Source organism: Pan troglodytes, chromosome 20 (assembly GCF_028858775.2).
Source record: "Pan troglodytes isolate AG18354 chromosome 20, NHGRI_mPanTro3-v2.0_pri, whole genome shotgun sequence".
NCBI lineage: Eukaryota > Metazoa > Chordata > Mammalia > Primates > Hominidae > Pan > Pan troglodytes.
The window spans coordinates 6,451,957-6,474,789 of record NC_072418.2 but is presented as its reverse complement, the minus strand read 5'-3'; the positions used below and the strand labels follow the sequence as shown (position 1 = coordinate 6,474,789).

Below are 22,833 nucleotides of genomic sequence, written 5' to 3'. Positions count from 1 at the left end.
CTGCTGGGTGCAGAGGAAGAGAATGCACTAAAAAGGCAGTGAGTGCATTACACTTTCTGGAGTAAGGGGAAGTGTTACATGGATGTATAGAGTTGTAATAATTCAAGAAATTGAACTTCAGAAACTTGTGCATTAAGAGCTGAGCGCAGTGGCTCACGGCTCTAGTCCCAGCACTGCTGAGGACGAGGCAGGAGGATCGCTTGAGCCTAGGAGTGTGAGACCAGCCTGAGTGACATGGAGAAACCCTGTCTGGACAAAAAATACAAAAATTAGCCGAGTGTGGTGGCGTATGTTTGTAGCCAGGGCTACTAGGGAGGCTGAGGTGGGAGAATCGCTTGAGCCAGGGAGGTGGAGGCTGCAGTGAGCTATGATCGTGCCACTGCACTCCAGCCTGAGGCCTGGGTGACAGAGTCAGAACTTGTCTTAAAAAAAAAAAAAAAAGCCTAAAATAGGATAAAATGGGAGAAAGATTGCTAGGCAGAACAGAAGGAACATGGAAATAGCCCTGTCTCTGAAAGGGCCTGTCCTTATTTGAGGCCACATGCGTATCCATCTGAATTTTGGACAAGCGGGTGGGAGCGATGAAAAGTAAAACTGAAAGGCCCAGATTGTAAAAACCCAGGAGCAGGCTTCCCCAGGAGCAGTGTTTTGTTTGTTGTTTTGTTTTGTTTTGTTTTGTTTTGTTTTTTTCGAGATGGAGTCTCGGTCGGTCGCCCAGGCTGGAGTGCAATGGCGTGATCTCGGCTCACTGCAACCTCCACCTCCTGGGTTTAAGCGATTCTCCTGCCTCAGCCTCCCGAGTAGCTGGGACTACAGGCACGCATCACCACACCCAGCTAATTTTTGTATTTTTAGTAGAGACGGGGTTTCACCATGTTGGCCAGGAAAGTCTCAATCTCTTGACCTCGTGATCCGCCTGCCTTGGCTTCCCAAAGTGCTGGGATTACAGGCGTGAGCCACCGCGCCTGGCCAGTTGGTTGGTTTTGTTTTTTGAGCGTGAGTCTGGCTCTGTCACCCAGGCTGGGATGTGATGGCACAATCTCGGCTCACTGCAACCTCTGCCTCCGGGGTTCAGCTATCCCACCTCAGCCTCCCTAGTAGCTGGAATTACAGCCGCCCGCCACCACACCTGTGTAATTTTTGTATTTTTAGTAGAGATGAGGTTTCACCATGTTGGCCAGGTTGGTCTCGAACTCCTGACCTCAAGTGATCAGCCCACCTCAGCTTCCCAGGGTCCTGGGATTACAGGTGTGAGCCACGGCACCTGGCAAAAAATTAAATTTTGTTTTGTTTTGTTTTATTGGAGACGGAGTCTTACTTTGTCGCCCAGGCTGGAGGGCAGTGGTGCAATCTTGGCTCACTGCAACCTCTGCCCCCCGGGTTCAAGCGATTCTCCTGCCTCAGCCTCCTGAGTAGCTGAGACTATAGGCACACACCGCCAGGCCTGGCTAATTTTTGTATTTTATTTATTTGTTTGTTTGTTTGTTTTATTTTTTTGAGACGAAGTCTCGCTCTTGTCTCCCAAGCTGGAGTGCAATGGCGTGATCTTGGCTCACTGCAACCTCTGCCTCCCGGGTTCAAGCAATTCTCCTGCCTCAACCTCCCGAGTAGCTGGGATTACAGGCATGCACCACCATGCCCGGCTAATTTTTGTATTTTTTTCTTTTAGTAGAGACGGGGTTTCACCATGTTGGCCAGATTCGTCTTCAACTCCCGACCTCAGGTGATCCACCCGCCTCGACCTCCCAAAGTGCTGGGATTACAGGCGTGACCCACCGCGCCCAGCCTATGACCTTTCTTATAAAGTGGTACGGCTATTGTATTAAATATTAAGGTGGTGCTTCAAAAAGTTCAACATAGAATTACCATATAATCCAGTAATTCCTCTTCAGAACATATACCCAAAAGAACTCAAGGCAAGGACTCAAACAGATATTTGTACATCTGTGTTCATAGCGGCACGATTCACCGAAGTGTCTAGTGGCAGATAAATGGATAAGCAAAATATAGTCCATGCACACAATAGAATATTATTCAGCCTTAAAAAGGAGGAAAATCCTGACCGGGTGCGGTGGCTCACGCCTGTAATCCCAGCACTTTGGGAGGTCGAGGCGGGTGGATCACGAGGTCAGGAGATGGAGACCATCCTGGCAAACACGGTGAAACCCCGTCTCTACTAAAAATACAAAAAAATTAGCCGGGCATGGTGGTGGGCACCTGTAGTCCCAGCTACTCGGGAGGCTGAGGCAGGAGAAAGGCGTGAACCCGGGAGGCAGAGTCTGCAGTGGGCCGAGATCGCACCACTGCACTCCAGCCTGGGTGACAGAGCGAGACTCCGTCTCAAAAAAAAAAAAAGGGAAATTTTTCTTTTTTTTTTTTTCTGCTCTTTTTTGGAGCAGGGCTACCCGATTGGAAGTATGCCCGGAGTAGTCAAGTGGGTAAATTCTAACACAGGTTACAACGTGGATCTAACACAGCTACAACAGGCACCTTGAGAACGTGGCCCTCAGTGAAATATGCCAGCCACAGAGGGACAAAACCTGTGTGATCCTACTCATATGAAGTCCCTAGAATCATCAGATTCACAGGAAGTACGACGTTGGGTTCCAGGGGCTGGGGAGGGGGATAGGGAGTGAGGTTTCATAGGGGACAGTGTTTCAGTTTCGGAAGATGAGAAATTTCTGGAGGTGGTTGTGGTGGTGGTGGTGGTGGTGGTGGTGGTTGCTTAATGCCGCTGAGCTGTGCATTTAGAAATGGTTAAAATGGCAAGTTTTATGTTATGTGTATTTTCTAATAAAAATGTTTCAACATGCGCATAGTAATATATGCAATTTTATTTGTCGATTAAAATAAATTTTAAAAATGTTTTAGAGTGGCCTTGTTCTGATGAAGGAGGGGAAGTAACTGACACTCTAAGGCGGTGGGGGCTAGGGGCGTGTGTCCACGCTTGCCAAAAAGATTAAATGGACTCTGGGTGGGTCTTGTCCACTGTTCTGGGGTCTTACGGGTTCTCTCAGCCCCAGCCTGGGGCACCACAGGCTCTCAGGAGTCTGGCTCCCCTGCCCACCTGTGCACGACCATCACCCCGGCCTTCATCCCTCCGTCTCCTCCCCTGCTCCCGCGCCTCATGCCCCAAGCGCTTGCGCACACGCACCGTGGTAAGGCAAGCGAGGGCGTCCGGTCCCGGAACCGCTTCGCGTCGGTCTCCGCCCCTTTCCCCTCCGAAAGGCGGCCTTGTGCTGCTGCGCAGGCGCGGCGGCTGGGGGTGGGGTCCATCGCGGCTCCCGATCCCGTTATCGCGAGAAGCCGGTCCGCGATCTTGTGGCCGCCCCTCCCCTCCCCTTGCCTCTTGGACTCGGGCTGCGGCGTCAGCCTTCTTCGGGCTTCGGCAGCGGTGGCGGCTCGCTCGCCTCAGCCCCAGCGCCCCTCGGCTACCCTCGGCCCAGGCCCGCAGCGCCGCCCGCCCTCGGCCGCCCCGACGCCGGCCTGGGCCGCGGCCGCAGCCCCGGGCTCGCGTAGGCGCCGACCGCTCCCGGCCCGCCCCCTATGGGCCCCGGCTAGAGGCGCCGCCGCCGCCGGCCCGCGGAGCCCCGATGCTGGCCCGGAGGAAGCCGGTGCTGCCGGCGCTCACCATCAACCCTACCATCGCCGAGGGCCCATCCCCTACCAGCGAGGGCGCCTCCGAGTGAGTGGGCAGGGGTCAGCCGGAGGCTTGGGGTGCATGGGGCAGGGAGCCCTCGGGGAAGGACGGGGCGAGGGGACAGGGGGTTCGCGAGGAGTGCACGAGGCAGGGGGGTCACGGGGGAGGACGGGGTGAGTGGTGCACGGGGCCGGGGGTTCTCGAGGGGAGGACAGGGCGAGGGGTGCAGGGGGCCTTCGAAGGAGGATGGGGCGAGAGGTTCAGGGGACCCTCGGGGGAGGACGGGGCAGGGGGACCTCGGAGGACGGGGCGAAGGGTGCACGGGGCAGGGGGGTCTTTGAGCAGTGAGATTGGGCGAGGGGAGGTCCTTGTGGTGGAAAAGATGGGGTGTGGGGTTCCTGAAGAGTGGAATTGGGATAAGGGGAGTCTCTGAGTAGTGAAGTTGGGGTGAAGGATGTCTCTAAGAGGAGAGGATGGGGACAGGGGTCCCTGAGCAGCGAGGTTGAGTGAGGGGAGGTCCCTGCAGTGCAGAAGATGGGGTGTGGGGCTTCTGAAAAGTGAAGCTGGGGTGAGGGGAGTCCCTCAGTAGGAAAATCGGAATGAGGGGTGTCCCCAAGGAGAGAACAGGATGAGGCTCCCCAAGCAGTGAGATCGGGGTGAGGGGTATCTCTAAGAGGAGAGAACAGAGTGTGGGGTCCTTGAGTAGTGAAATGAGGGTGAAGGGTTCCTAAGAGGAAAGGACGGAGTAAAGGTTGCCATAGTCATGAGATGAGGGTGAGGGGAGACCCTGAGTAGGGAAATCGGGGTGCAGGGTGTTCCTGAGAGGAGAGGATGGGGTGTGGGGAGGTCAGGCAGCCCCTAAGGAGGAAATTTGGGCAAGGGGGCTCCAGAGGGGAGAGGATGGGGTGAGGGGTCCCTGAGTAATGAGACTGAGATGGGGTAGGGTCCCTGGTAGGAAAAGACGGGTGAGGGTCCCTCAATAATGAGATAGGGCCAAGGGATGTCCCTGTGGGAAAAGACAGGGCATGGAGTCACTGAGTAGCAGAATGGTGGTGGGTCTCTGAGTAGTGAAATGGGGTGAACGGTCCCTGAATAGTGAAATCGGGGAGATGGTGGGGTCCCTGAGTAATGAGATTGAAGTGAGGGGAGATCCCTTTGGGGAAAAGATGGGGTTTGGAATCCCTAAGTTGTGAGATCAGGCCAAGGAGATGTCCTTGCAGAGAGAAGATGGGGTGCAGGGCCCCTGAATTGTGAGATGGGGTTGAGGGGGTCCCTGGGAGGAGAGGATGTGTCGGTGGGTGCCTGTAGGGGGAAGGATAGGCGAGGGGTGTTCTGCGTATTGAAATGATAGTGAAGCGAGTCCCTTGGGGGAGAGATGGGGTGAGGGGGTCCCTACGGGGGAGAGATGGGGTGGGAGGGTCCCTGTGGGGGAGAGATGGGGCGGGAGGGTCCCTGTGGGGGAGAGATGGGGCGGGAGGGTCCCTGTGGGGGAGAGATGGGGCGGGAGGGTCCCTGTGGGGGAGAGATGGGGCGGGAGGGTCCCTGTGGGGGAGAGATGGGGTGGGAGGGTCCCTGTGGGGGAGAGATGGGGTGGGAGGGTCCCTGAGCCACAGGTTGAGAGTGCAGCACCCGGGTGGGGAGGACAGGCTGAGAGGTCTTGGGGGGCGGGGAGCGGTCCTTTTGGGGAATGAGTCCCTGAGTAATGAGGTTGGCATGGGATGAAGAGGGCACCTAGGGTGCCAAGGTGGGGCAGGGGGGTCCCTTAGGGGAGAGGATGGGGTGAGGAGGTCCATAGACAACCAGGGAAAAGGGAAGAGAGGGGAGGACGGGGCTCCCAGAGGGGTCAGGATGTGGGACGGGGGTGTCCTAGGGGGTCACGATGGGGTGGGAGACCCTAGAAAGGTCAGGATCGGGGGACCCTAGGGGGGGTCAGGGTGGGAGTTCTGGGGTATCTGAGGACAAGGGGGTGTCTTAGGGGTGTCAGGACATAGGGGGCTTTAGCGGGGTCAGGATGGGAGTTCTAGCGGGTTCCAGATGGAATGGTTTCTGCTGGGGGAGGTCTAGTGGGATCAGGACAGGGGTTCCAGGTGGTTCATGTTGTGGGGGGGGTCAGGTTAGGGGGTCCTGGGGGGGTCATGTTGTGGGGGTTCTGGGAGGTCAGAGCAGGGGATCCTAGGGGTCTCATGTTGGGGTTCTGAGGGGGTCAGGATGGGGTCCCAGGGAGGTCAAGATGTCAAGATGGGCATCTCTGAGAGGGCATCTCCTGCTTGTGGCGGTGCCCAGTGTGTGGAGTCCCTGAAGCTGGAAGTGTGAGGAGACAGGGAAGCCAGAGTGTGAGGAACGAGGAGGCGTGGGGATCAGGGGACCCTGCTGGCCCCTGAAAGCAGAGGTGCAGATTCTGAAGCGAGTGGACCGGAAAACCCTTGTGAGGGGCTGACCCAGTGCAGAAGCTTTGAGGAGGGGGAGGGCGACCAGAGGCCTGGGTGAAGGGATCTGAGAAAGGGGCATGCTGGGGTCCGGGTGGCGTGCTGGCAGAATCGCACTGCTCCAGGACGAGGGAGGGGACTGGGTGTTGGGGGCACACACTGGTGGGGTCATGCCAGGGTGATCTCTGCACTCCCGTTCTGCAGGCCGAGGCAGGACAGGGCGATCCCCGGGGCCCTTGGCTGGGGTCCGGGTGCCGTGCCTGCGGTGTGACCCCTCGAGAACCAGGTGTCAGGGACTGTGGCATGTCTGGTGGCCTCTCCCGCTCGGGGGTCGGCCTTCTGTGACCCGGATGAAGACTCTTGATGCCAATGTGTGCAAGTCAACACGGGCACAGCCAGACACGGGGACCCGTTCCTCATTCTCTGCACAGAACTCGCCCTTCACATTCTCTTCCGTGTGGGGTTTGATTCCCATCTCTTGAAGGATTCCCCCAGGAGAGGAAGCTGGCTGTAGGGACGCCAAGGTTTTGTTTTGTTTTGTTTAATAACCACAGTTGGGTTGCCAGTAAATTTAAGATGGATTAGTCAGCTGACTCCAGAATGCATTTTCAATGTTTTGAGCAGTACTTGAGACCTTCCAAGTCTGCCATCAGAAGTGTTCATTCATGGCTGGGCGCGGTGGCTCACGCCTGTAATCCCAGCCCTTTGGGAGGCCAAGGTGGGTGGATTACTTGAGGCCCGGAGTTCAAGACCAACCTGGCCAACATGGCAAAACCCCGTCTCTATTTAAAATGCCAAAAAAATTAGCGTGGTGATGCACACCTGTAATCCCAGCTACTCAGGAGGCTGAGGCAGGAGAATCGCTTGGACCCAGGAGGCAGAGGTTGCAGTGAGCTGAGATCGTGCCAGTGCACTCCAACCTGGGCGACAGAGCAAGACTGTCTCAAAAAAAAATAAATATTCATTTATTCATTGATGTTATTCATTCATTCATTCATGTTCCCCTCTTTACCTTCTGTCCCACTCCCAGGGTCTCGCCATTCCTGCTTCTTCTGGGTCCTTGTTCAGCAGCTCCTCAGTGAGCACCTACTAGGGCCCTGTTTCCCCTCATGGGGGACACTAAGATGAGCAGGGGTTGTCCTGACCTCAGGCAGGTGTTGTTACCTCGGGCAGGTTCCCCCACCCCTGTGAGTCTGTTCCCTCCTGCCTGGGCCTCCGGGGACGATAGTGAGAATGGAATGAGATGGTGTTTGTCCAGCCCAGGAAGCGGTGCCCAGGCCCCTGCCTTCCGGCGAGCTCTTTGCAGCACCAGCTCCAGCGCCATCGCCTCGGTTCTGGCCTGTGTGCCCCGTGGCTTACGCCACTTCCAGCTGTAGGCGAGCAGTGGTCAAACTTTGGGATTGGAAGTTTCCAGATGGAAGGAGCAGTCCACGCCTTCATTCCCTGCTTCAGTCCCCTCTCTGGCTGTCCACCTTGGCTTTAGCTCCTTCCTGAATTGGGACCTCTGGAGGTGGCCTGTTCTTCCAGAGAGCCGTTTAAAGCTGCACTGCCTGGTTGAGTAGCCCCTGGCTACAGGCAACACATAAAACAAGAATTGCCCGAACCCACGAGAGCATAGGCGCAATAATGCCATTGTAGATTTCAAAGGCTTAAGACGGAAACAGTGTGAAACATTCATTCACTTTTCATACTGGTTGTACGTTGAAAATGATAACATTTTTGATGGGTTAAATCAAATGTGTTATTAAAATTAATTTCAGCCAGGTGCAGTGGCTTATGTCTGTAATCCCAGCACTTTGGGAGGCCAAGGTGGGCAGGTGGCTTGAACCCAGGAATTCAAGAGCAGCCTGACCAACATGGCGAAACCTTGTCTCTACTAAAAATACAAAAATTAGCTGGGCATGGTGGCGGGTGCTTGTAATTCCAGCTACTTTGGAGGCTGAGGCAGGAGAATTGCTTGAACCCGTGAGGTGGAGGTTGCAGTGAGCCAAGATCACACCACTGTACTCCAGCCTGGGTGACAGAATGAGACTTTGTCTCAGAAAATAATAATAATAAAAATTAATTAATTAAAAATAGCCAGACATGATGGCTCACACCTGTGATCCTAGCTACTAGGAAGGCTGAGGTGGGAGGATCACTTGAGGACAGGAGTTGGAGGCTGCAGTGAGCTGTAATCGTGCCACTGCACCCCAGCCTGGGAGGCAGAGCAGGACCCTGTCTCTAAATAAATGAAATGAGTTCACCTGTTCTTTTTAAACACGGGTACTAGAAGATTTTGATTTGTGCGCATGGTTTACATTCCATTGCTTGTGCACAGCAATGGGTTCTTGTGTGCATTGCGCTTAGTTGTCTGTTACTCCAGGATCTGGTTCCGAGTCAAGGCATTTGTGAAAATAGCTTACTGTCGAAATTTCCTCTGAAGAGTCCTTGAATCACCCAATAAAGTGCAATGTACTTGCTTGTTTAAATTGTTAGAAATTTTTTATTGTGTAGAAACAAGGTCTTGCTCTGTCACCCAGGCTGGAGTACATTGTCACGATCATGGCTCACTGCAGCCTCGACCTCCTGGGCTCAGCCTCCTGAGTAACTAGAACTACAGGCATGAGCCACTGTGCTCGGCTATAGGTCTCACTTTGTTGCCCAGGCTGGTCATGCTTATTTTTTGTTTTTTTGGTTTTTTGGTTTGTTTTGTTTTGAGACAGAGCCTCCCTCTGCTGCCCAGGCTGGAGTGCAGTGGCAAGATCTCAGTTCACTGCAACCTCCCCCTCCCGGGTTCAAGCAGTTCTCATGCCTCAGCCTCCCAAGTAGCTGGGACTGCAAACGTGCACCACCGTGCCTACCTGATGCAGCTTTTGTGCTGAGCCTTCTGCCCTCTACTCTTGGTTCTCATTCTGTGCTCTGAGGCTGCTCAGAACGCTTGTTCCTCTATCTCCTGCAAAGACAGACATCTTGGCCCGGGCTCCGCTCACCCGATCCCAGCTTCCTCGTCTCTTCCCGACATGGTCCGGAGCTCGTGCGTTAGGAAGGAGGCCTCCCAGCCGCGTGCAATGGCTCACGCCTATAATCCCAGCACTTTGAGAGGCTGAGGCAGGCGGATCACTCAATGTCAGGAGTTGGAGACCAGCCTGACCAACATGGCGAAACCCTGTCTCTACTGAAAATACAAAAATTAGCCAGGCATGGTGGCGGGAGCCTGTAATGTCAGCTACTTGGGAGGCTGAGGCAGGAGAATCTCTTGAACCCGGGAGGCCAAGGTTGCAGGGAGCCGAGATCGTGCCACTGCATTCCAGCCTGAGCAACAGAGGGAGACTCCGTCTCAAAAAAAAAGAAAAAGAAAAAGAAGAAGACGGAGGCCTCCTGGGTCCTTCGAGCTGCAGCTTATCCTTGAGGTCCTGAGGTCTGCTAGACTTGTTGAGACAGGATCAAGGCAGCGTCCTCAGTTCCTGGGGAGCCGCCCTGGATTCTGGTCATTGGTGTCTATTGGGGTACACAGCATGGATCCTTTCCTTCTACACCATGAACCCCTCAAGTGCAGGAATCCAGTCTGTGTCCTCCCGGGGGCCGGTGCACCACGGCCACATGGCAAACGGCCAGATGGAGTCTCCCTAGGTAGCTAACCCCTGCCCTGGGGGGGTCTCTGCAGGGCAAACCTGGTGGACCTGCAGAAGAAGCTGGAGGAGCTGGAACTTGACGAGCAGCAGAAGAAGCGGCTGGAAGCCTTTCTCACCCAGAAAGCCAAGGTCGGCGAACTCAAAGACGATGACTTCGAAAGGATCTCAGAGCTGGGCGCGGGCAACGGCGGGGTGGTCACCAAAGTCCAGCACAGACCCTCGGGCCTCATCATGGCCAGGAAGGTGAGCACTGTGGGGTCGGGGAGGTCGGGGAGTGGTGGGGAAGGTCCCCCTGGAAACAGGAGGCACGTTGGGAAGGCAGCCGGGTCTCTGCATTCTGATTAGCTCCAGGCTCTGTCCCTCATCCCCGCCAGGGACTCTAGGTCCTGAGAAAGGGCCCAGCTTCTGGGCAGATGGGAGCCGTGCCAGCCACACCAGCCACACACAGCTGTGCCCTCCAGTGACTACTTCTGCCCTGGAGGGCACTTGAAATCCATATTCCCAGAAAGCTAGCACGTGGGGGTTTCAGAAATGTGAGTGTGTTACGGTTCTCCAGAGAAACAAGCGATGAAGACGAAGCGTGTGTGTGTGTTTGCGCCTATGGGTACAGCCACCTCAGGGCGATGGCTCAGCCAGTGACAGACCGCCTACGCAGCGGTGGCGACGTAAGATGATCAGGCCATGTTTTTGCTGTGCCTTCTGTATGTTTATTTTTATTTTTATTTTTACTTTTTGAGACGGGGTCTTGCTCTGTTGCCCAGGCTGGAGTGCAGTGGCACGATCTTGGCTCACTGCAACCTCCGCCTCCTGGGTTCAAGGATTCTCCTGCCTCAGCCTCCCGAGTAGCTGGGATTACAGGCACACACCACCAGGCCCAGCTCATTTTTTTGTATTTTTAGTAGAGGCAGGGTTTCGCCATGTTGGCCAGGCTGGTCTGGAACTCTTGACCCCAGGTGATCCGCCTGCCTCGGTTCTCTATATTTAAATAAACAGATAGCAGCTCAGCACCGCGCTGTACAGAGCATGGGAGCCTGGGTGTGGAATGGGCTTTCCGGTGTTTGCACAGTGACGACATCACTCAGAGAGGGATTTCTCAGTGTATCCCTGTCCTTAATGATACTTGAGTGTATGTGTAGAGAGAGATTTATTCTAAGGAATTGGCTGGAGTGCAGTGGTGCGATCTTGGCTCACTGCAACCTCTACCTCCTGGGTTCAAGGGATTCTCCTGCCTCAGCCTCCCGAGTAGCTGGGATTACAGGTGCATGCCACCACACCCAGTTAATTTTTGTTTTTTTAGTAGAGATGGGGTTCACCGTGTTGGCCAGGCTGGTCTCGAACTCCTGACCTCAAGTGATCCTCTTGCCTCGGCCTCCCAAAGTGCTAAGATTACAGGCATGAGCCACCGCGCCTGGGCAGGCTTTTCCCTGAAGGCCTTCAGCTGATTGGCTGAGACTTACCCACCCTGGGGTGGAGTAATCTGCTTTGCTTAGAGTCTGCCGATTTAAAGGTTAATCACATCTTAAAAACATACCTTCCCAGCAACCTCTAGACTGGCGTTTGACAACTGGGCACCGTGGTCTCACCGAGGAGACACACAAAGCTGACTGTCACCCACCCTTTGAGAATCTGCAAGCCCTGGTGCTGACGGCCCCCGCGCCTAGTCATCCCGGGCTCCTGGGCCATGATGCAGCCTCTGTGCTCTGTGTTTGAGAATAGTGCCCAGGGGATACAGGGAGGATGTGACCACTTGGGGACAGTGGCTCTTAAACACAGAAGTAGGGGACTTAGTGTTGACAGGGTGTTCAGCTCCTCACCGGTGTTTTCAGACCTAGAACGCTGCCTCTTCCTGGAAGCCCACCATCCTGTAGTTCCCCAAACTGGGGGAACCTGACTGCACCTAGTCCCGTGGGTCTGCGCAGGTGGCAGCAGTGCTTGAGGGCCCTGCCTTCCTCGGGAGCAGCGGCTCAGCTTCTGCAGGGATTTAGCTCTGCAGCTCTGTCTTCTGGCCTCTAGAGTGCTGCCCTCCCTCCCTCCTGAAGTCTGCAGCCGCGGACTTGCTATTTCTGTCCCCGTACTGCAGGCAGCCTCTTCCAAACCGGAGCAGCCTTGGAAAGCTCAGGTCCGCCTCCGCCCGAAGCACTGAGTGGAAAAAGGCAAGCGTGTGGTTCACACAGCCACAGCAGGGCCTTGAGACAGTGCCAGTCCCCGTGTGTGCCAGGGACCCTCAGGCTTCTGGGGGAGCCTCCAGTGGTCCCTGATGGGCTGGGCAGTGGACATGAACCCAATGCTTGCTGTATCAGCAGCTCCTGCTCCTGCTGACAGGCGCAGGTGAAGCCGGGCCCACCTGCAGCTTTACTGTAGCGGGGAAAGGGAGATCGGGGCCTTTGAACCTGAGGGCAGGCGTGGCTGGGCAGGTTCTGTGGTCTGGTGGGTGGAGATGTCCCAGCATCAGCTCTGGGTGTCAGTACTGTCCTTCCGTCACGTAAGATGTCAGTCACCTTGGGGGAGGCGGGGAAAGGGCGCACGGGACTCTCGTTACTATTTTTGCAACTTCCTGTGCTTCTATAATTCTTTCAAAATTAGGTTTTCTTTAAAGTGCCCGAAAACTCGGGTGGGAGAGGATGCATTGAGCTCGTGGGCTCAGCGGCTCCGGCTGCTATGCAGGTAGGGCTGCAAGGGCTCCTTTCATTTCATCTTATTTATTTACTTATTTTTATTTATTTATTTTTTTGAGACAGAGTCTCGCTCTGTCACCCAGACTGGAGTGCAGTGGCACAATCTCGGCTCACTGCAAGCTCCACCTCACAGGTTCAAGCGATTCTCCTCCCTTCGCCTCCTGAGTGGCTGGCATGCCTGGCTAATGTTTGTATTTTTAGTAGAGACGGGGTTTCACCATGTTGGCCAGGCTGGTCTCAAACTCCTGACCTCAAGGAATCCATGCATCTTGGCCTCCCAGATTGCTGGGATTACAGGCGTGAGCCACCGCGCCTGGCCCAGTCTCGGTATTTGAGGTCATGCTGGTTTGTAAATGTCTTTTTGGCTTGACCGTGGCCTCTGACCCCTCTCCCATTGGAGCAGCGTCCCTGCATTACCTGGGCCGGGGAGATAGGTGAAGAACTTGCTGCTTGTTACGCGTGTGGGGCTTCTTTGAATTGTCCATGCTCATAGCAGAGATGAGAGTGTTTGTTCTCGCCTCTGAGTTCCTCCACTCCGCTGTAGCTTACTTCCAGGGTGGCGGTCACATGGCCTGCCCAAGGCCACCTCACAGTACCAGCTGCTGTCTCACAAGTGACGACCTGAGTCGAAGCCGCTGCCAACACCTTTGACGCGTGTTCTCATTAAAATTGAGCAGCAGCCCCGTTTTACAGTTGAAGAAACCGAGGCTGTGTGGGGTCAGTGCCTGAATTGGATTCGAACCCTCTTGGATCTGCTCGGACTTGGGAGCAGCTGCCAGGGCTGAGCCTCCAGATCCACTGCACTACGGTCCCCTAGCTGGCCACCGCTCCCAGCCTGTGTGTTAATTTTTAAAATCTCTTGTAGAGATGAAGGCTTGCTACGTTGCCCAGTGTTGAACTCCTGGCCTGAAGCGATCCTCCCGCCTCAGCCTCCCAAAGCACTGGAATTACAGATGTGAGCCACTGCCCCGGCTCTCTTCCAATTTTTGACAACACCTAATTCAGGATGTTCGGAAGCGCAGTGTGGGCTGCACGTGACTGTTGGCTACATCCAGCTTGGGAGCTGTCAGTTTCTGACCCATGATTTACGACGTTGCTGAGATCATTCCAGGCCTGCGGGGTGGCAGCCAGGGGGCGGCCTGGTCCTCCTCTCCCCCTCCTGTTCTCGCTGACACTCGGTGAAGCTCTTTCCTCTCTTTTCCTACTCCAAATCCCCCAACCCCACCCCTGGCTCAAATTCCTCATTCTTCTGTAGCAACCGTCTCCACCTCCGAGCCAGGTCTGGCATTCAGTTTTAACACCCTGACACCATCCACATTTAATCAGCTATTAGAGCTGGCACGGCCTGGGCTGTGGTGTCCTGGAAAGAATACGGGCTCCAGTGTTCCCCGAGGCAGCCCCAGTCCTGACTTAGCAGCTAATGCCACTGGGAACATGGCTCCGAGGCTCCGAACCTGAGCTTGCTCAGTCAGCACCAGTGGGGCAGTACACCCATCCCCCGGGCTTGTCAGGGTGAACTTTAGAGGGTGCAGGTGCTCAGGAACGCCCCCTCCCCTCCTGTCTATCTGTCTGTCTGTCTGCCTTTCCCCTCGCACACCCTCAGTGGTGGCTGCCCGTTCATCTGGAATGCTTGCTCGACAGGCCCCAGGTATTACAGAACCATTAAAACTGAGATCACGCCGCAGCCGCCCTGTGCAGAGTGGCCTCCCTCGCATCTGCTATTTATTACAGCCTTCCAGAAGGCCTCTCGCTTCCGACGGCCTCATTTCACGTTAGGAACTCCTGGGTTCCAAGGCCTCTGGGATTCCTCCCAGTAGCCCATCCGCCACTTCCTCTCCTAAATTACGACTTGCGACGGCCAGCCGAACGCGCGCTCTTTCCTGCTTCTTGTCACCCATCTGTGGCTCCTTTGAAGTTTTTGGTCAGGAACTGAGCTGTCCAAGACAGCAGCCCCTGTTCAGATGTGGCTACCGGGCTCTTAAAATGCGGTCAGTCCGGATGTGCTGAACATGGAAAACACGCACCAAGCTTCAAGGGCTTGGTGTGAAAACAAATGTGTCCTTTTCGAGTAAATCTCCCAACCTCCACGTGAACATCCGAGCTTCAGTACCAGGCCCTTGTGCAACGGGAGTGAGTACCAGCACCTCTCAGTTACAGCCTGGCTGGAGGGGAGAGCATCCTGGGGTGCTGGGGTGGCCCTGGGGCCTGTGGGGTCACCATGAGGGAGTGGAGTAGCCCAGGGGCCACCGTCTGGAGCTGGATTCTGCAGGCTGGCCTGAGGGGAGAAGCCAGCGTTACAGGGGCAGGCAGGGGCAGGCAGCGCCAGGGCTGGGGTCAAGGTGGGAGACGCTTAGCCTGAGGAGCTGCCGGGTGGGGGGAGGTGGGCACCGTGCCCCGGGCCCTGCCATGCTTCTCAAGGTCACAGGCCTAGAGTAGGGGGCACTCCCCACACACGCCCTGTGCTGTGGCCACGGTCAGCCTCCTGCTGCCCCGAACGCAGCGAGGGCTCCTTCATGCCTCCGTGCCTGCTGACAGGCGGCTCTTTGTCCCTCTGCCTGGAACACCCTCCCCCATCTCCTCCTCATGGTGACTCTGTCCTTCCTCAAGGCCCGGCCCCAGTGTCACCTCCTTGTTGCTGCTCCCCAGGCACCTGGGTTGATTCTCCTTGGTGGACTTTTTGCCACATCGAGGTGGTCTTACCCATTCCTGTTCCCGTCCTGACGCCAGGTCTCCTCCAGGAAGGAGCCGTCTCCGTGCTTGGCCGCCCCTTCACTGACTGCACCTGGGCCTGGCTTTGCCTCCATGGCGGATGAGTGGAAACCATGTCTTTTTCTTGTCTTATTGCAGTGGCTGGAGCGGGATGCTATGATTCTCCAGGGTGCCGTCCCAAAGCCTCAGGCTGCTCCTTGCCGTGCTGGGGGTCCTGGCTCTTCTGGGGCTTGTCCATGGGGTTAGGGGTTGCCCGTGGTGTTTTTTTTTGTTGTTGTTGTTTTGTTTTTTGGGGGTTTTTTTTGAGACAAAGTCTCGCTCTTGTCCCCCAGGCTGGAGTGCAATGGTGCAATTTCGGCTCACTGCAACCTCTGCCTCCTGGGTTCAAGTGATTCTCCTGCCTCAGCCTCCTGAGTAGCTGGGATTACAGGCGCCTGCCACCACACCCGGCTAATTTTGTATTTTTAGTAGAGACAGGGTTTCACCATGTTGGTCTGGCTGGTCTTGAACTCCTGACCTCAAGCAGTCCGCCCACCTCAGCCTCCCAGAGTGCGGGATTACAGGCGTGAGCCACACACCAGGCCTCCTTTCTGCATCTCTTGAGCGGATCTTTGGCTTCTTGCCTTTTTAAAGTGGCACCGGGGTCAACTTGATGAAGACTTCCCCTGCCGTCTTGAACTTGGGTTGAAGGAGAGGGAGAATTCTCAGGGGCGCCCGCGGCTCTGTGTGGCTAACGTCTCCACAGGGTGTCTCCAGCTTGAGGGTGGGAAGGGGCTCAGGATAGACCCACCCCAAGTGGAGAGAGGCCTGGAGGGGAGCCATTGCCCTGCCTCCCTCCTGGGAAAGGCAAGCACTTTGTCAAAGTCTGATTTGATGGGGAAAAATGCTTTCACACAGCTCCCACTGCAACTGAGTGGGAATTAAGTGTTTGCTTAATTGGTCTTTTTTGAAAACAGGTTTATTGAGGTGTAATTCACATACCTTACAGTGTCCCCTTTGAAAGTATGTGACTCAGTGGATTGCAGGATATTCACAACATCGTCCTCATCACCACAGTCAATTTTACAGTATTCCATCACCCCAAAAAGAACCCTGTCCACATCAGCAGTCACCCCCATCCCCTCCTCCAGCCCCCGGCACCCACGCATCCCCTTCCTGTCTCTGGATCAGCCTGTCCTGGACATTTCACAGAAATGGGATCACATACTAGGTGGCCTTTTGTGTCTGGCATCTCGCACTAAGCGTGACATCCTCAGGGTTCACCCACGCTGTGGCCGGGGTCTTGGCCTGGTTCCTCTTTACGGCTGAGTCCTGTTTCGGTGAGGGGTGGGCTGCGCTGGGTTGGCCTGTTCTGCCCTGGGTGGACGCCTGGGTTCTTTCCACCCTTGCCTGCTGTGAGTCGTGCTGCCGTGAGCACTTGGGACACGTTTCTGTGTGGACGTATGTGTCCACTTCTCCTAGGCGGACACCTAGGGGTGGAATTGCGGAGGGGGTACTGAGTTGGTCTTGACCACTGTTGTGAACGCCTGCAGAGCAGAGGCCCCAAATGCCTTCATCCCGTTTTCGGGCACCCCCTAAGCCAGTCTCGCCCCTCTCCCCTGGCAGCTGATCCACCTTGAGATCAAGCCGGCCATCCGGAACCAGATCATCCGCGAGCTGCAGGTCCTGCACGAATGCAACTCGCCGTACATCGTGGGCTTCTACGGGGCCTTCTACAGTGACGGGGAGATCAGCATCTGTATGGAACACATGGTGAGTGCGTCCGGGGCAGGGGCAGGGGCAGGGCCTCCACGGAACAGAGAATGTTGGGGAGAAGGAAGACCCCCTCACGGCCCCTTTCCTCAGAGGCAACAGTGGGCTGGCTTCCAGGGGATCCTTCTCAAGGCAGTCGATGCCATACAAGTATGTATATATAGATGCCTTTGGTTTTGTTTTGTTTTCTTTTTGTTTTTTTGAGAGGCAGTCTCACTCTGTCACTCAGGCTAGAATTTAGTAGTGGCACAATCTCGGCTCACTGCAACCTCCACCTCCCAGATTCAAGTGATACTTCTGACTCAGCCTCCCGAGTAGCTGGGATTACAGGCGCCCGCCACCACGCCTGGCTAATTTTTGTATTTTTAGTAGAGACGGGGTTTCACCATCTTGGCCAGGCTGGTCTCAAACTCCTGACCTCAGGTGATCCACCTGCCTCGACCTCCCAAAGTGCTGGGATTACAGGTGTGAGCCACTGCGCCTGGCCAATGATTTTGTTTTTTAAGCACTCATGTCTTCCTCCCAGCTTTGCTTTTTCTCTTGCTGTATCCCGGGTGTCCTTATGACAGCAGAGAGGGAAAACACTCCCGTTTTGGGGGGTACGTAGGTTGTTTCCAGTCTCTGCCCTATCTCAAATAACATGGCACTGACTCTCAGGCAAACCTGTGAGGTAAGCCGTGTGAGGGAATTGCTGGGTTCCAGGGTAGATGCAATTAAAAACTGATCCCTATTAGGCCGGGCACGGTGGCTCATGCCTGTAATCCTAGCATTTTGGGAGGCTGAGGTGGGAGGATCATTTAAGCCCAGGAGTTCGATACCAGGCTGGGCAACATAGTGAGAAGCCATCTCTATAATTTAAAATATTAGGTGAGTGTGGTGGCACGTGCCTGTTTTAAAATTGTTAACAACATTTAAAAATGGGGATAAAAATAGCACCAGCTACATGAGAGGCTGAGGTGGGAAGATCACTTGAGCCCGGGAGGTTGAGGCTACAGTGAGCTTTGGTCACGCCACTGCACTCCAGCCCGGGCAGCGGAGCGAGGTGCTGTCTCAAAACATAACAAAGCTGATGACTGTTTTTAAATGGCCTTCTCAGGAAAGTGTGGCAGTCTGAGCTTGTCAAGGCAGGCCTGTGCCTCCCCCAGCTCAGATCTGTGGGACCACAGTCTCTAGGGTGGGGTACAGGCACCCCCTTCATTGACTCTGACGTGCCCCCTTGTTAAGACACTCTGGCCTCGAAGCCCAGAAGTGGGTGAGATTGGGTGGAACAAAAGGAGAAGTGGCCAGAGCTCAAAACCCCGGAGGAAATGCTGCCGACCCCGCCACACCGAGCTCATCAGGTATCGGACCGCCCGCCGCACAGCGTCCTTTGCAAAACCAGAATGCTTGGGTGACACCCTGCAAACGTGCGATCCCCTTTGACAGTTTTGTAATGAAGGCAGGAAGTGAATTTGAGCAAGGCCCCCACGTAGCCATGTGACCCGAGCAAGGCAGCACCCGCCTTGGAGCCCCTTTCCCGCCTGCGAGGGAGACCTGGCGTCTGCCCCGCCGCTCGCAGAGTCACGGTGCCGGCGGCATCAAAGGGCGAGGAAAGGATGAGGAAGCGCTTTGTGGTCTGAGGCAGCCCCCCTGTCATGTGGTGCTCCCTATTCCTCCTCCTCGTCTTCCTCGTCTTCCCCCTCCTCCTCGCAGCTGGCAGGCACCCTCGCTACTCAGGAGTTCTGTCCATCCTCGTTTTGTGTGGCTGACTCAGTTCTCGAGCCCCCTTCCTCCCATGCAGAAAGGGGACAGTGTGGCAACCCGCCCCCAACCTCTATTCTTGGTGAATTTAAAATGGCGGTTCCCAGAGTGGGTGCTGGCACCCTAGGGGACACCACACAGACCACCAGGCTGCAGGAGGGAGACACAGGCCGTGCTGTCTGTGTTATGGAGTGCACCCTTTAAAAGTTCCGAGGTGGTCTGGCCAGGGGCGGTGGCTCACGCCTGTAATCCCAGCACTTTGGGAGGCCGAGGCGAGTTCAGGAGATCGAGACTATTCTGGCTTGGCTAACGTGGTGAAACCCCGTCTCTACTAAAAAAAAAAAAATACAAAAAAAATTAGCCAGGCATGGTGGCGGGTGCCTGTAGTCCCAGCTACTTGGGAGGCTGAGGCAGGGGAATGTCGTGAACCCTGGAGGCAGAGCTTGCAGTGAGCTGAGATCGTGCCACTGCACTCCAGCCTGGGTGACAGAGCGAGACTCCATCTCAAAACAAACAAACAAACAAAAACAACATGGAGCACGTTGATTTTTAAAGCATCGGGTGAGCCCTGACAAGGCAGCATCCTTGGAAGTAAAGTCATCCAAGGGGGCCATCCCTGCCATCCTGGCCAGCCCTGTGAATTCTCTCCATGCTGAACGATGCTCTCGGAATTCACCTGAGTGCCCATAGGTTTCCACGGAAGGGCCTGCCCAGCACCTGATTCATTCCCTCCCAGGCCACCCCAGTGAGGCAAAGGGGCAGCTTAGCACCGGGGCTGAGGATGGGCGTCCGGGTCAGGTCTCGGCCCCACCGCTCACCCTTACCACGGGTTCGGGACAGGACTCTTGCCGCTTCTGCTGTGAAGCTGAGGGAGGTCGTAGTCCCTGCTGGGGTGAGGACTGTGTGAGCTCCTCCCAGGATGGCACCTGGCACGCACGGGTGTTGCATCCGTGTCTGGCTGCTGCAGCCATTTCCTGTATTTCTACGCTGTTTCCCCATATTTCTATGTCATCTTTATTTTGCATTTTTTTCTTTCTTTTCTTGGCGGGGGTAGGGGGTACAAGGTCTCTCTCTGTCACCCAGGTTGGAGTGCAGTGGCATGATCCTAGCTCACTGCAGCCTCCACCTCTTGGGCTCAAACGATCCTCCTGCCTCAACCTTCCAGGTAGCCGGGACTACAGGTGCACCAGCACGCTTGAGTAGCTTTTTAAGTTTTTTTTTTTTTTGAGACGGAGTCTAGCTCTGTCGCCCAGGCTGGAGTGCAGTGGCACAATCTTGGCTCACTGCAAGCTCCACCTCCCAGGTTCACGCCATTCTCCCGCCTCAGCCTCCCGAGTAGCTGGGACTACAGGCACCCGCCACCACGCCCGGCTAATTTTTTGTATTTTTAGTAGAGACGGGGTTTCGCTGTGTTAGCCAGGATGGTCTCGATCTCCTGACCTCGTGATCTGCCTGCCTCTGCCTCCCAAAGTGCTGGGATTACAGGCGTGAGCCACCGCGCCCGGCAAGTTTTTTTGTAGATACGGGATGGCACTATGTTTCCCAGGCTAATCTTGAATTCCTGGGCTCAAACGATTCTCCCGCCTCAGCCTCCCAAAGTGCTGGGATTACAGGGGTGAGCCACCGTGCCCAGTGATGTATTTATATAAAATGGCAAGCACTTGTTGGTGACTGGAACTTAGGAACAGTGGGGCTGGCTGCTTTCCTGGGGTCTGAACCTATTACTGGATAACTCAGGGCAAGAACCCAGTGGACAGTGGGGCCTCATGGGATGGGGAAAGGAGAGCCAGTGGCTTACGGACCTCGTAGAGGTGCCCCTTGGCCTTTCTGGGGGTCTCGTCCTATCTGCTGAAGAATGTCCGTCTTGTTCTGCTGTAATGGAAACTGGACATGTCCATCAGTAAGGGAGCGATTAAAGAATGATATTTGGCTGCTTTGCAGTGGCAAAGTGAAATCCACAATGGTGTACTGAATGGGAGTAGCCCCACAGTACAACACTATTCATGTAGTGGAGGGGTGGTTGTAGAAAATAAACATAGCATGGGCTGGGCGCAGTGGCTCACGTTTGTAATTGCAGCACTTTGGGAGGCCAAGGCAGGTGGATCACGAGGTCAAGAGTTCAAGACCATCCTGGCCAACATGGTGAAACCCCATGTATACTAAAAATACAAAATTAGCTGGGCATGGTGGCGCACGCCTGTAGTCCCAGCTACTCAGGAGGCTGAGGCAGGAGAATCACATGCACCTGGGAGGCGGAGGTTGCAGTGAGCCGAGATCATGCCACTGCACTCCAGCCTGGCGACAGCAAGACTCCATTTCCAAATAAAAGAAAAAGAAAATAAACATAGCATTGGCCCATTCATTTGTTTATTGTATTTTCAAGTCAGGGTCTTGCTGAGTTGTCCAGCCTGGAGTGCACTGGTGCTGTCCTCCCACGTCAGCCTCCCAAGTAGTTGAGACCACAGGCGTGAGCCACCATGCACAGCTAATTTATTTGCTTATTTGTGTAGAGATAGGGTCTCTCCATATTGCCCAGACTGGTCTTGAACTCCTGGCCACAAGTGACCCTCCTGCCTTGGCCTCCCAAAGTGCTGGGATTACAGACATGAGCCCATTTCGATGTTGTTTTAAACTCTGGCTGGGCAAGCATGCTTTAATCCCAGTGCTTTGGGAGAATCCCATGAGCCCAGTAGGTCGAGGCTGCAGTGAGCGATGATTGAGCCACTGCTCTACAGCCTGGGCAAGAGAGTGAGTCCCGAGTCTGTGTTTCCAAATACACAGCAAGATGTGGGGGCCAGGTGCTCACTCCTGTGATCCCAGCACTTTGGGAGGCTGAAGTGGGAGGACCTCTTCAGCCAGGAGTTCGAGAGCAGCCTGGGCAACATGAGGAACCCCCGTCTGTGCAAAAAATTAGCAGGACATGGTGGCGCGCCTGTACTCCCAGCTACTTGGGAAGCTGAGGTGGGAGGACTGCCTGAACCCAGGAGGTGGAGGCTGCAGTGAGCCAAGATCACAGCACTATGCTGCAGTCTGGGCGACCCCTGCCTGAAAGAAAGAAAGAGAGAGACGAAGAAAGATCTGGAACAATATAAGTCACACTTGAGGGGGGAATGGTGGAAGTGATGGGGCGTCCGGGTTATTTATCCTCATTTGAATTTTTTATAAGAAAAATGTGTTCGCCGGGCGCGGTGGCTCACGCCTGTAATCCCAGCACTTTGGGAGGCCGAGGCGGGCGGATCACGAGGTCAGGAGATCGAGACCATCCTGGCTAACACGGTGAAACCCCGTCTCTACTAAAAATACAAAAAATGAGCCGGGCGTGGTGGCGGGCGCCTGTAGTCCCAGCTACTCAGGAGGCTGAGGCAGGAGAATGGCGTGAACCCGGGAGGCGGAGCTTGCAGTGAGCCAAGATGGTGCCACTGCACTCCAGCCTGGGCGACAGAGCGAGACTCCGCCTCAGGAAAAAAAAAAAAGAAAGAAAGAAAAATGCGTTCACCTACTACCTACGTAACAAAATTACAGTTACAAGACCATTTTAAACATCACACACACACACACGCACACACGGTAGACGTGTATGGTCATGCACAGAGTGAGATTTGGGGTCAGCAGTACACAGCTGCAATACCCCCTGCACCACATCCTGTCTCTGTGACTCAGACAAATTGCTTACCCTGCCAGACTTTGGTCTTTATAGCTGGAGACCAGCCCTTCTCAACCAGGGGCAGTTCTCCCTCCCAGGAGACACCTGGCACTGTCTGGGGATGTGTGTGGTTGTCACGACTGGGGGATGCTCCTGGCGTGGAGTGGATGGAGGCCAGGGACGCTAGTCAGCACCCTGCAGTGCCCAGGTCGGCCCCACCCCAGAGAGTGACCTGGCCCCGATGTCACAGTGGAGAAAGGCGGCTGCAGAGAGCGCGATGCTCCTGTGAGGCGTCTTCCGTCAGCTCCTGAGGCTGCAGCACGGCGCTCCGCCCGCCCTCATCTCCGCGGAGAGGCTCTTTGAATTTTCTCACGAAGCAAACATTGATTGCGACCCCAGGAGAAACGAAGACGGAAGGAGCTGTGCTGGGGAGCAGGGGTTTTAGGGTTTTAGGGTTGCCTTTGTTGCATCTGTTTGTTTTTCACCACCCTGCCTGTTTCGAGTCGTTGGTCTCTTTCTGGTTTTTGTTTTTTTGAGACAGGGTCTTGCTCTGTCACCCAGGCTGGAGTGCAGTGGTGTGATCTCGGCTCACTGCAACCTTGACCTCCCAGGTTCAAGGGATCCTCCCGCCTCA

The 22,833-nt window shown here is 55.2% G+C and overlaps 2 protein-coding genes across 4 annotated transcripts in view; one reads left to right on the top strand and one right to left on the bottom strand.

Moving 5' to 3' along the window:
- Positions 1-3,246, bottom strand: part of CREB3L3 (cAMP responsive element binding protein 3 like 3) — a 47,132-nt gene extending 43,886 nt beyond the window's left edge. For 2 of the 3 annotated variants that reach the window (XM_016934682.4, XM_054673525.2), the window contains exon 1: positions 3,155-3,246. The gene's annotated coding sequence lies outside the window, so the exon portion shown is untranslated. The remainder of the gene's footprint in view (positions 1-3,154) is intronic. The other variant, XM_063801016.1, reaches the window with a different exon arrangement.
- An 80-nt stretch (positions 3,247-3,326) lies between these two features.
- Positions 3,327-22,833, top strand: part of MAP2K2 (mitogen-activated protein kinase kinase 2) — a 33,699-nt gene continuing 14,192 nt past the window's right edge. Inside the window, exons 1-3 of the mRNA XM_016934681.2 lie at positions 3,327-3,685; positions 9,713-9,923; positions 16,670-16,816. Of these exons, the coding sequence (XP_016790170.1) occupies positions 3,594-3,685; positions 9,713-9,923; positions 16,670-16,816 (450 nt within the window). The 5' untranslated portion in view covers positions 3,327-3,593. The remainder of the gene's footprint in view (positions 3,686-9,712; positions 9,924-16,669; positions 16,817-22,833) is intronic.